At 45.5% G+C, this 13,749-nt stretch overlaps 1 protein-coding gene across 3 annotated transcripts in view; it reads right to left on the bottom strand.

The window, feature by feature from the left end:
• Window positions 1–13,749, bottom strand: part of SCARB1 (scavenger receptor class B member 1) — a 64,088-nt gene that overhangs the window by 12,844 nt on the left and 37,495 nt on the right. For all 3 annotated transcript variants that reach the window (XM_081841626.1, XM_081841627.1, XM_081841625.1), the window contains exons 8-10: window positions 13,029–13,147; window positions 4,143–4,216; window positions 3,159–3,210 (exon numbers count right to left, since the gene is read on the bottom strand). In XM_081841626.1, coding sequence (XP_081697752.1) covers window positions 3,159–3,210; window positions 4,143–4,216; window positions 13,029–13,147 — 245 coding nt within the window. The remainder of the gene's footprint in view (window positions 1–3,158; window positions 3,211–4,142; window positions 4,217–13,028; window positions 13,148–13,749) is intronic.

Raw genomic sequence — 13,749 nt, forward strand, 5'->3', positions numbered from 1 at the left:
ATGCAGTAAGATATATACTCCCTCTGCCCCCAGTTTTTAGATATTATAAACAACAGCAGTTATAAGGTTGAGCACTAGTTCTTGATCATTTTCCAGAATGGGATCTTTTAGATAACCAAGCAGAAATATTTTAGGTTCCTAGCGTATATGATTTCCTAACATATCAGAGATATTCGCCTGAACAAATTTCTAGAATACTTCTATTTGAGAAGAATTCCAAAAGATATATATGTATATGCTTTATTTGATCCACATATCCCAACATTTATCCAATCCTAATTTGTATATTAAATTCAATTTAAAAGGCATTACATACCATTGACAGAGGGTTTTAAAATAGTTCTCCTTTAGGTTTGCTGGAATTATATTAGAATGGAAATTGTCCCAAATAAAGTTCCATTGTTGCCTGGTTATTCTTTGATCCAAATCTCACACCCATTTCTAACATATGTATCCTGGTTTTGATCCAAGTTCAACCAAAGTTTACAGAATCTTGCAGAAGTTTACAGAATTATGCTTTTATCCAAATGAGAGATAAATAGAATTTCCAATTTCCCTCTTTCCTGACTTCCCCATATCAGAGAGGTCGCACCTCTAATTTGAAAATATTGGGAGAGGTTCTTATAGTAGCTAATACTGAGAGAAGAATTTCAAATTTAGATTCCCAATTCTTTACTTTAAAACACAGCATATATTTAAGCATATCTCTTTTTTATCAATTCTTCCACCTCCAACAGTGGATCTTCTTTAAAACATTCTTTTAACTTAGTCAATTTTGTTGTGTACCCTTTCTGCTAGGTACTGTCATACCACCACTGCTTGGTTTTTTAAAAAATACAGAGTTTTGGCCGCTACCCTAGGTGATTTTTTTCATTCCATATAAAATACTGTAGCATCTCTGTCTCAGGCTGAGACCCCATCTGTCCACAGACTGTCTCACCAGAGTGGTGAATGCTCTAGTTATCTCTCGCTTGGACTACTGCAATGCGCTCTATGTGGGGCTGCCTTTGAAGGTGACCTGGAAACTACAACTAATCCAGAATGCGGCAGCCAGACTGGTGACTGGGAGCAGCCGCCGAGACCACATAACACCTGTCTTGAAAGATCTACATTGGCTCCCAGTACGTTTCCAAGCATAATTAAAAGTCTTGGTGCTGACCTTTAAAGCCCTAAATGGCCTCGGTCCAGTATACCTGAAGGAGCGTCTCCACCCCCATCGTCCAGCCCAGACACTGAGGTCCAGCGCCGAGGGCCTTCTGGCGGTTCCCTCACTGCGAGAAGCCAAGTTACAGGGAACCAGGAAGAGGGCCTTCTTGGTAGTGGCACCAGCCCTGTGGAACGCCCACTCAAAAAGAAGAAGAACTACCAGACTTTTAGAAAGCATCTGAAGGCAGCCCTGATTAGGGAAGCTTTTAACATTTAACAGACCACTGTATTTTAATATTTTGTTGGAAGCCGCCCAGAGTGGCTGGGGAAACCCAGCAAGATGGGCGGGGTATAAATTAGTAGTAGTAGTAGTGGTAGTAGTAGTAGTATTTTGACAGTATTTCAGATGGGACAACTAACGGAATGCTTAGTAGTATAATTACAATTTGGGGTAGGGTATTTTCCCACACCAAGAGATAGATTAGGAATTCCAGAATTCCAGTTCTTTCTCCAACTCACAAAATAGCTTTTGTTGATTAATCTTTACTATATAAGATTGGAAAACTGAGCCAAAACTAACAAAATGAATTTCAATAGGGACAAATGTCAGGTTCTTCATTTAAGTTGAGAATAACTACTTTTGCTGGCATCCGTCTGTCCTGCGAGACAATGGAGTGTGCCTGTGTATGGAGTTCCTGGGCTGCCCGGACAACAAGATCCCCCCCTCAGCCTCACTGATGTGGTCCAAAGGAAAGTAGAGCAATACGTTTGGCACCAGTCTGGCTGCAGGAGTTGCCGGAAGGAGGTGTAGAAGGCATTATCCAACCCTGTGAGGGACTCCACCCAAGATTTTGTAGGGTTTACTCCTTAGCCTTTTCTTCTCCCAAAGATATCCCGCAAGGCAGCGGAGGTTTAGCGTCAGTTTTTCTTCTCCTAGATGGGGTTGAAGAGCCCCATCTGCCCCTCACTTCCCTCTACAGCAGAAACCTCCTTCTTGATCTTTGGCTCCACTATTGGTCCTGTCTGCTCAATCTGCTGGAGCCTCTTTTCGCATGCAGGCAAAGTCCCTTACTCAATGAGGGTGTGAGACCCATTGTCTACCCTCACCTGGTATAGTTGGCCTGGCAAAGCCATTCCCGGAATGGGACTGCTGTCACTGGCTGACAACTTCTAGAGGAGCCACAGGTGATAAGCTGAGTGCAAGGTGGCGACCCAAGGTAGACAAGCTACCCCAGAAGGCGCACAATGTGTCTCCCACCAGAGGTACTACCCCTCCCCTAATATAACACAGGGGACACCTGAACTGCCAGCAGTAGATGTGAAAAGTATCTAGGGAGTTAGATTGTAAGTTTAACATAAGTCAACCGTGTGATACAGCAGCAAAAAAAGCTAATGCTACTCTAGGATGCTTAAAAGCTGACATGGATGGCGCCAGGCCTGCTTTCCTGTGGAGAGCATTAATTAAAGGGGGAGTCATCATTGAAAAAGCCTCTTCTTGTGTTGCCACCCTCTTCAGAGGATGCACACAGGGCTCTGGCCCTGCTCACCACCAGCAGGCAGCCCCTGGAAGGTGGCACAAGAGGAAAGGAGGCCTGGGGATTGGAAAAGGTCCCCCTGTCACACGCTGTAGTGCTGGGCTCCAGGGTCTAGGCAGCATTTCCAAGGGTGGCCCCAGATTGGCAGGGGAGACAATGTTACATGCACATCAGCCTCTTTTGGTTCATTTTGCAGAGCCTAATCCAGACGGTATCAAAAGTGGCAAAAATAGTTGCATTCTCACAAACGGGTTGGGTTGGGGGAGCTTTTTCTAGAAGAGATTATTCTGGACAGAGGCGTGATTCATGACGAAAAGATTTAAAACTTGAAGCCAAGTGTTGAATAAGCCATTACAAAATTGGCTTACACAAGACCAACAAACGTTTAAACACCCCCACTTTAAAAAAATAAAAAATAAAAGAGGAAGCAACAGTGTTTGGCCTGATTCAGCCCACTGCAAGCTTCTCACAACTCACCTCTGAGAACCAAATGAGAGGTAACACGACTGTCTTGATTGACCCTGTTTGCCTGAAAGATTAGGGGACAACAATGAGAATTGCAATAACTTTTGATGGTGTGACCGCTGGTTCAACATTCCTTTCTGGATTTAGGGCCCAGCTGAATGTTACATGCGAAGGCAGAGGTGGGAGGTCTCAGGTCCAGGGGCCAAATGCTTCCCTCCAAGCTTCTGTATTGGGTCCTTGGAGCTTTCCCTAGCCACATCCCTTCGCTGTATAGGCAAGCTATAGTTGATCTTATAGATAGTTTTAAGGAAAATGCTCCTCCAGGAATTCATCCCTCCTTGAATTCTGTTACCTGGATGGAGCATGGCCTTGAACGGTGATTAATGCCTCTTGCTTGCATGAGTAGAGAGGGGAGGTGTGCACATGCATGCACGCATGCGCTCATCAAAACCTTTGGTTTTTTGTAAAGCTCATTGGTGGGGAAGCTCAGACCAGGGAGCCAGATATGGCCCTGCGTGGCTTGAGAAGTTTTCCCACGCCGCCCTCTCACTCCAGAAACACCCACGGTAACTGCTCTGCTTTTCACCTCAACTGTTTTTGCATGGCTGGAATATGGTCCCTGAATTCTGATAATGCCTCTTGCTTGTCTGGATGGAGGATACAGGGGTGGGTGTGCGTGTGCGTGGGTGTGTAAAAACTAGCCTAGTGTACACAGATAAAATTTACATTCGCTGCTCTGTCCATTTCTGCCTCTGCTCAACACTGACATGTGGCCCTGGAAGGCTGCACAGATTGGAATGTGGCCCTCAGGCTGATAAATGTTATCCATCCTTGCGCTAAGGTGTACAGTATATAAACCCCCAGCAACCTGATCTGTCCAAAGCTGGCTGAGGAAGGGGTGGATCTGGATGAAAAGAACAGCCAAGATGGAGAGAGCAGAGGGTCACAGGGTTGAGAACAAGCAGGCTTGTGGACCTGGAGAACTTTGCTACCTACCAGATGCCGGGGACTCTCTTCATGAAAAGATTCAGCTGCAACTTGATGGAGCAATTCATAGGAATGCCAGTCAACTGCATTAGGAGGAAAGAGATGGATTTTATCTTTTAAAAACTTTTCCCCCATTTAAGTACTTTTACACTGCTCTTCCAGGATTGACAGCCTAAAAAAATCAATTCACAGCAGCAGCAGCAGCAGCAGCAGCACACAAAACCAAATGAAAGCCTTAAAAAAAAGCAATGAAAGGAGATAGCAGCAGCAAAACACCAAGTCACTTTTTAAAAGAAGTCACAGTATAGCAAAATAAAAAGCAACCATCAAAAGTTTGATAAAGTCTTTATTTCCAGGGCTCTTGGTTTTATGGCTGGCACAACTGGCATGGAGTGAAGTGGGGGAGAAACACAACACTTTTTATTTCAGCATGGCAGAAAGCACATATACCCTAGATTCTAGCACTTGTAAAAACAAGAAAATCTATGAAGTCAGTCAGGCAGAGAGATACTGACTGGTCCAATATCACTCACTGAACTTCATAGCTGAGAAGGAATTTGACCTTGCCATCTTTGGTCACATTCCTCTACCCCACAGGCAGTAAATGTGCAGTGGTAGCCGGTGCCCATGGGGACCGGTAGGGTGAGAGGCAGGGAGCCCAACATTAGGTGGCGCCAAAGCTAATGATAGGCAAAGCCTGCTATTCTACTTTTGTCCTAATCTTCCTCCCTGCTGAGTACAAGCGCAACACTTGGACTAAGCAGGAGGAAGCTAATAGGCAGGCAGGTGGGGGCCAGTTTGTGGGGCAGTGCCCCATTTGCCCTGATAGACCAGCCTCCACTGCCAATGTGGTGCCTTCCAGATGCTGTGAACTATTCCTCACATTGTACCTGTCCATTGGTCATGCTTGCTGATGGGAGTTAGGAGCAGCTACATCACAGTGGCTCCAGGTATATCCCTCGCTTGTTTGGGAAGCATGGGCCAGAAATGAGGAGCCAATACTGAAAACGCCCCTCCCTGGCTGCCAGACGTGTCACCTCTGACAGTGGGGACAGCCAGAGGAAAACCTCTGCCGCAGGACCGGCCAGGTTCATTGACCCAGAGTAGTCAAGACACAATTCAAACCCACCCCCCCAAAAAATCATTTTATGCCTACTAGTTATCTTGTTGAAGCAATATACCTCCTAGCACCAGCCACTAAATATCTTATCTCCTTAATTACAGTTACTTTGATAATGTCTTTATTGCTGTGGTGCTTGGTTTTATGGTTGACACAACCAGGGTGTGTGGCAGGGAGAAGCACAATCCCTTTTATTTCAATATGACAGAGAGTACATATGCCTTAGGGACGCGGGTTGTGCTGTGGTCTAAACCACAGAGCCTAGGGCTTGCCAGTCAGAAGGTCGGCAGTTCGAATCCCTCGGACTATAGAGCGAGATGAGCGTGCAACCTCAGAGTTGTCCGCAACTGGACCTAATGGTCAGGGGTACCTTTACCTTTTTTATATACAGTGGTGCCTCGCAAGACGAAATTAATTCGTTCCGCGAGTTGCTTCGTCTTGCGATTTTTTCGTCTTGCAGAGCGCGGATTCCCCGGGTATTAACGGCTTTAAGAAAAAGGAAGCAAACCCGCAAGACGTTTTCATCTTGCGAAGCAAGCCCATAGGGAAATTCGTCTTGCGAAGCACCTCGAAAAACGGAAAACCCTTTCGTCTAGCGAGTTTTTCGTCTTGCGAGGCATTCGTCTTGCGGGGCACCACTGTATGCCTTAGATTCCAGCACTCATAAAGATAAGAAAATCCAGCATGTCAAGGGAGGTGCTCCTGATGTTACAATGACGCTCACCTGTGGCCCATCACCATGACTGTGGCTTGCAAAAGCTAGAGGGTTTGCAATGAAGCCAGTGGGTTGTGCAAAATGTTAGTCCCACTCTGAGGAGCCCCACTGAAACTAAGGACCATGACTAACCAGTTTGTTAATTGCAATCGGTCTACTCCAAAGAAAACTCAGTTGGATGCACCTCATTACCTCCATGGGTGAGCAAATTTCCCAAAGGCTTCTGGGATTTGCGCGGTGTTTTTCTCAGCTAGAACCCCAAGGGCCACCAACTCGCCAGGTGCAAAATGGCAGCCTGGAGGACAAGCCAGAAAGATGGCAGAAGGGGTAGAGTCAGTTGCCAGATGGACCCCAGGAGTCACACAGCAGCCTTGTTCATGTGACATGCTAAGCCAAACCATGACTTCACTGTGAACATGCTTCTTCCCCTCTCCATCTTCCAACCCTTCTCAGGTACCACGTATATAACCTGGTTTGTCATGTAACCCCAAATCATGGTTTGTTTCAGACAGGCTACAACCGATGAGCTAAGACCTAAGCTCGGCTTTTTTCAGGCTTAGTGTTCATGTGTTGTTTCATACTACTCAGGTTTGCACAACAAACCGCACATAAGCTACACAAACGCTTGTTTGTGCTACCCATGGGGGTGGTGGAGGCACATTCACAATTAAGCCATGGTATAAAACAAACCATGGCTCAGTTCAGTGTCCTAACCAGGCCACTGAAATGACCTGCATAACAAAGCCCAAAGCTAATTCTGATTAAGTACAGATTAAGGATGTAAATACAAAAACTGTCATAAAGAACTCATCAAAGACAACCTATTAATATTCCTATTCTACAGGTATGGAACAATGAGGAAGAGAGAGAAGAAATTAGTACAAGGTGAGCTATGCATACCCTCCTACATTTCTCTGATGAAAATAGATGTCCTAAGCAAAAACCATTCCAGGATCAAATCAGAAACCGGGAAGGCTTCTGTAAATCCGGGACGATCCCTGGAAAATAGGGACAGACCACTTGGTGGGTCTGTTAGAGCTAAGAGCAAGTCTGAAACCTTTGGCAGCCTACTGCAAAAACCATCTAGACATCTACTCGTTGATCCTTGATGGACTCCCATAACTCTTCACACTCCCACTTCTGTCCAGATATAAGAATTACCTGCTGTCAGGAGGAAGCTAGTGCTGGCATTTCTACCTGAGCTGCTTTGCAGATCTGCCTTCTTAAAGAGAAGAGTGATCAGTGACTCATATATGACAAGAAGCCTCTCCCAAAGGCAACCCCTCTGACTCCATCAGGGCTTTTATTTAACTGAAATATTGCAGCACACTTAGCATACCTTAGCCAACATGCCTTGGGCCATTTTCCTTTTGAGGTGGGGCAACCAGAATGGTACACAGTGTTCCAGGTGTGGTTTCACAATCAATTTTTATAATGGCAGTTTGATAAAGCGTGTTCTCCTTCATGGCGAGCACATGTTGCGGTGGGGGCTAACAAGACACCCCACTGTTGCTGGGCGGGAAGAGAATGTTAGCCACCATTACAATTGGGTTCTATCTGTTGCTGGGGAGATTTATATGTTGCCATTTTGAGATTGACAGCCATAGCTTTTAAATACCCTGCGCGCAGCACTGAGCTTCCTCTTTTCACTGCGCGCATCGGATCACCCACCCTCCCTCCCTATGTTCAGGGTTGTTCGCTTGACCTTGCGATTGCCTGTCATGGGATCATCTGCTTTGGGGGCAGTGGCCCGGTAGGAATTTTGTCCATCTAAATAACTTAAGCTAGTTTCATAAAGCTAAATAAAACTATTGTCGTCTCTCTCTGTGTGTTTTTAAAATTGTGTTGCACATAACAGATTTTGTGTTGCAACTGTTTCCCCACTTAGGAAGATGTTTAGGAGGTTTTCTATTGGTTTGTTTTTAACTGTAATCTCTCATCTACACATTTACTGTTCCAGTTCTCTCCTAACCATCTTATTGCTACACTGGGTGAAATTAAAAATGCTATCACCTTGGTTGCCAAGTAACATTGACAAAGCTGAGTTACACCATTAGTCCCAGGAAGGGGAGGCTGTGTTCCTCCAGGCGTAGCAACACTCCAGCTGCAACTCCCATCATCCCTGCTGCTTGGCCATAATGCCTTGGGCTGATGGGAGATGGAGTCCAACAACAAAATACACATTTTGCATGCACCATGTACACCAGGTGTCAGGAACCTGCCACTCTCCAGATGCTGCTGAACTACAACTCCCCTCATCCCTGGCCTCTGGCTAGGTTGGCTGAGGCTGAGGAGAGGTGGACTAAACAACAACATCTGGAAGCCGTAAGTGCTCCATCCATGTGCCTTTGAAAGCTCCTGCCCATCATAGGCAATCCTGAGTCTGATGGACTACCTGCTATAGTGCTGTCAGCCAAGGAAGGTCCAGAGGAAAGAATTAACTCTTTATTCTCAAAAGTACACTTACACGTTAGGACAAGGTACGTCCCTCAATCCTTCGTCTCTCAACTATTCCAATGAGGCGTCTCCTGTCCAATGTGCAGGCGACCTTGGAACGGACAGCTCACGGAAGAACCCCGACCAAACCTAAGAGGAGGCGTGTAGCGGTGATAGGGGATTCCCTACTGAGGGGAACAGAAGCAGTGATCTGTGGGCCTGACAAGATGTCTCGGGAAGTGTGCTGTCTCCCCGGGGTTAAGATCCAAGATGTAACTGAACGACTGCAAGGAATCAGAAAACCCACTGACAAATACCCCTTCCTCTTGGTTCATGTGGGAACCAATGACACTGCAAGCAATAGCCTCCAGAAGATCAAAAGAGACTACGAGGCTCTGGGCAGGAAATTGAAGCAATTAAATGCACAAATTGTCATCTCATCTGTCCTCCCAGTTGAACGACGTGGCCCAGGGAGAGAGAGAAAAATAGTGGAAGTGAACAGCTGGCTTCGCAAATGGTGTAAACAGGAACGGTTTGGATTCTTAGATCACGGACAGCAGTTTCTTGAAGATGGACTTCTGGCAAGCGATGGGCTGCACCTCACAATGGTTGGGAGGAATGTTTTTGCCAAAAATCTCAGAAACCTCATCAGGAGGGCTTTAAACTGACTAATGTGGGGGAGGGAGACAGTGCTCCTGAAGGTAGGAGTCTATCAATTGATGAAGATGATCATCCAAATGTCATAGACCAAATGGAGCAAACAGCACGCAGACCTAGTGGTGGGAGGAAAAAATCCTTAAATAAGAGTCACGGGGGAATGATTAATGGACTTCAATGTCTGTACACTAATGCACAAAGCATGGGAAATAAACAAGATGAGCTTGAGCTCTTGGTACAGCAAACTAAATATGACATAATAGGCATCACTGAAACCTGGTGGGATAAGTCCCACGATTGGAATGTAATAATGGAGGGATACAATCTATTTCAGAGAAACAGACCAGACAAGAAAGGAGGAGGAGTGGCGTTATATGTCAGGGATGTGTATACCTGTGAAGAGATCCAAGATTTAGAACCTCAAAGCCAAAGTGAGAGCATTTGGGTCAAAATTAAGGGAGAGAAGAATAACAGGGACCTCACTGTGGGAGTTTACTATAGATCCCCAAGCCAAACGGAGGACATAGATGATGCCTTCCTGGAACAGATGGCCAAGCATGCAAAAGGAAGGGAGATAGTAGTAATGGGGGACTTCAATTACCCGGATATTTGTTGGATGTCAAACTCAGCCAAGAGCATAAGGTCAAACAGATTCCTCACTGGCCTTGCAGACAACTTCATTGTCCAGAAAGTGGGAGAAGCAACAAGAGGAACAGCCATTTTAGATCTGGTCCTAACCAATGTTGATGACCTGGTTAGTGGGGTAGAAGTGGAAGTTTCTGAAGTTTACTATACAGCGGAAAGGAGCAGCCAAGCATACTAGGACTCAATTTCTTGACTTTAAGAAAGCCGACTTCATAAAACTTAGGGAAGTGCTGGGTGAGATCCCATGGACAGTAATACTAAAAGGAAAGGGAATCATAGAATCATAGAATCATAGAGTTGGAAGAGACCACAAGGGCCATCGAGTCCAACCAAGAGTATTAAAAGAACTGGCAGATGTGATCTCAGAACCACTGGCAGTCATCTTTGAGAATTCCTGGAGAACAGGCGAAGTCCCGGCAGACTGGAGGAGGGCAAATGTTGTCCCAATTTTCAAAAAGGGGAAAAGAGAGGACCCAAATAATTACCGCCCAGTCAGTCTGACATCAATACCAGGGAAGATTCTGGAGCAGATCATTAAGCAAACAGTCTGTGAGCACCTAGAAAGGAATACTGTGATCACCAATAGTCAGCATGGATTTCTGAAAAATAAGTCATGTCAGACTAACCTGATCTCGTTTTTTGACAGAATTACAAGCCTGGTAGATGAAGGGAACACAGTGGATGTAGCCTACCTTGATTTCAGCAAGGCATTTGACAAGGTGCCCCATGATATTCTTGTAAAGAAGCTGGTAAAATGCGGACTTGACTATGCTACCACTCAGTGGATTTGTAACTGGCTGACTGACCGAACCCAAAGGGTGCTCATCAATGGTTCCTCTTCATCCTGGAGAAGAGTGACTAGTGGGGTGCCACAGGGTTCTGTCTTGGGCCCGGTCTTATTCAACATCTTTATCAACGACTTGGATGATGGACTCAAGGGCATCCTGATCAAATTTGCAGATGACACCAAACTGGGAGGGGTGGCTAACACCCCAGAGGACAGGATCACACTTCAAAATGACCTTGACAGATTAGAGAACTGGGCCAAAACAAACAAGATGAATTTTAACAGGGAGAAATGTAAAGTATTGCACTTGGGCAAAAAAAATGAGAGGCACAAATACAAGATGGGTGACACCTGGCTTGAGAGCAGTACATGTGAAAAGGATCTAGGAGTCTTGGTTGACCACAAACTTGACATGAGCCAACAGTGTGACGCGGCAGCTAAAAAAGCCAATGCAATTCTGGGCTGCATCAATAGGAGTATAGCATCTAGATCAAGGGAAGTAATAGTGCCACTGTATTCTGCTCTGGTCAGACCTCACCTGGAGTACTGTGTCCAGTTCTGGGCACCACAGTTCAAGAAGGACACTGACAAACTGGAACATGTCCAGAGGAGGGCAACCAAAATGGTCAAAGGCCTGGAAACGATGCCTTATGAGGAACGGCTAAGGGAGCTGGGCATGTTTAGCCTGGAGAAGAGGAGGTTAAGGGGTGATATGATAGCCATGTTCAAATATATAAAAGGATGTCACATAGAGGAGGGAGAAAGGTTGTTTTCTGCTGCTCCAGAGAAGCGGACACGGAGCAATGGTTCCAAACTACAAGAAAGAAGATTCCACCTAAACATTAGGAAGAACTTCCTGACAGTAAGAGCTGTTTGACAGTGGAATTTGCTGCCAAGGAGTGTGGTGGAGTCTCCTTCTTTGGAGGTCTTTAAGCAGAGGCTTGACAACCATATGTCAGGAGTGCTCTGATGGTGTTTCCTGCTTGGCAGGGGGTTGGACTCGATGGCCCTTGTGGTCTCTTCCAACTCTATGATTCTATGATTCTATTCTATGATTCTATGATTCTCTTCTCCTGGCTGTTACAAGCTCCTCCAGATCACTGGTCCCTTCTTCCAAGTCAGTCTCCAACCCCCTTTCTCCTCCTTATCCAGCCTCCACTCATCAGGGTCCAGCCAGTCCCTGACACTACCTGATGTCCCTTTAACTCAAGAGTAGGGAACCTTTGGCTGTCAAAGTCTTGCTAAACTACAACTCCAATCAGCCCTAGGAAGCATGGCCGATGTCTAGGAGTGACGGGAGTTGTAGTTGAGCAACATCTGAAGGACCAAAGGTTCCCCATACTTGTTTTAACTGGACATGCCAAGAAAGCTACAGGTTGGATGACTGCAATGTTCAAACCTCTGCCAAGAGGAAGAAAGCAATTCTTGCTCTGTCTGCCACAGATCTTTCTTCCGCCACCCCGTATCTCCACATGCCTCACCTTCAGGTGTCCTGCCCACACTCCCACAAGGAGACGGAGACGGCCCCCACCGTTTGAGAGAAATCACTGCACTAATTGATTTATGATTTTAAAGCTACCTTAATCAGTGCAATAATAAAGAATATCCTTGTACTATGGAATCCATGGCAAGCCATATGCCACAAACAGATGATAGACGTGGAGAGCAGATTAGATATAGGTGCAAGCAGGCGAGATTGTAAAACTGCCTTCTACAGATCAAGGGAAGGCTGTTGGGTTTGTACCAAGTGTAACTTCCCAGTTCAATTTCAAAAGAACAGAAAATACAGAAGTTACGTTCATGACTATTGGAATAGCATATTTGTTTTAACTTTTCCATTTGTAATTGTTGTAACCTGCCTGCTGGTGAAGGGTGGGTGGCAGTGGTAGCAATAATCATCATAAAAATAACCCTGGTCCACCCATGTAGCACAATGTGATGGTAAATGGACTGTATCACTGCATATGGGGACATTTGAAAATGTGAACACCGTGCTCCCTCCTTGCATGTAGAAAACTAGAACAGAAAGAAGCAAGTCAGGCTAGAATTCCTCACCCCCACCAACGCTGCTAATTTTCTACTTACAGACCATTATGTTTAACAGGATGGTGCATTAAAAGCATGGTATCCCTCCTCGCCTCCCCATAATCTAAAGTGATGCAATCTACTCTTCCATTCAACAGGCCATATTTGTGGGTCACAGATAAGGGTCCTCATTGTGCTGATAAAATATTACTGTAATCAAGAGGCAACCAGAAGGCTTACATCTAAGAGCCTGATAACATTAAATACAGCAGGGTTTGCAAGTGTCATTTCACAAGCCTAATCTAGTTCTAGTAAAATGAGAGAGGGAGAAAAACTTCCCTCTGTCCACCTTCTCCACATCATACACTATTTTATACACCTCTATCACGCCTCCTCTGACTTGCCTGTTCTCTAACCTAAAAAGCCCCCCCCCCCCGGTTCCATCACCACAGTGACGCCCACTAAACAAGCAAGAAAGCACCAGAGTTAGTGGATGAATGGTTCACTCACTGAGTGCAGATCCACAAAAAGCCCGTGCTTCTCTTCTTCGGGATGCAAGCCATCCACTGTCTCTAACAGTTCTGGGTCAGCATTCAGGAAGTGTGGGTGGGACATGAATACTGGTGCATCTAAAGAAGAAGAAGCAAAGACAAGCAGATGAAAACAAAGCTGTTTGAGGCATAGAATCATCTCGCTACCTGTACTCATCCCAGATCCTGTGATTTTTTTTTATTTTTAGCCTTTGGAATATTTCAGCCAGGAACTTGACACGATGAACAGTATTTCACACCCTTTATGATCATGAAGATTAGAAACGTCACTTAAAAAAACAATCACAACAATTGATCTTCCGCATGCAAAGCTGCAGGACGGAGATTGTGTGACACGCAAGTGGGTGGAAAAAAATATATGATTTTGCAGACAAACAAACATCAGACATTACTGTGAATAGCATCTTCTGTGCCGAATGCAAGCCTTGACCACAGCAAAAAAGTGCCAAAAATCATATTTGGAGAGCAAATACAGAGAGACTATGTTTTTAGAGCAGTGGGGGCCTTCAGGAAGACAACATAAAATGTAGGAGCAGCCCTGTGGGTTCACACCAAAGGTAAATTCCAGTCCAGCAAACTGTTTTCACAGCAGGGCCATCTGGTGCTCCTGCGTTCTGCCTGTAGGCTTCCCAGAGGAAACAGCCTCCACTGCATTCAATATAAAGGTAAAGGGACCCCTG

The sequence above is a fragment of the Podarcis erhardii genome (genome assembly GCF_964252035.2).
Source record: "Podarcis erhardii genome assembly, chromosome: 15".
In the NCBI taxonomy this organism is placed as follows: Eukaryota; Metazoa; Chordata; class Lepidosauria; order Squamata; family Lacertidae; genus Podarcis; species Podarcis erhardii.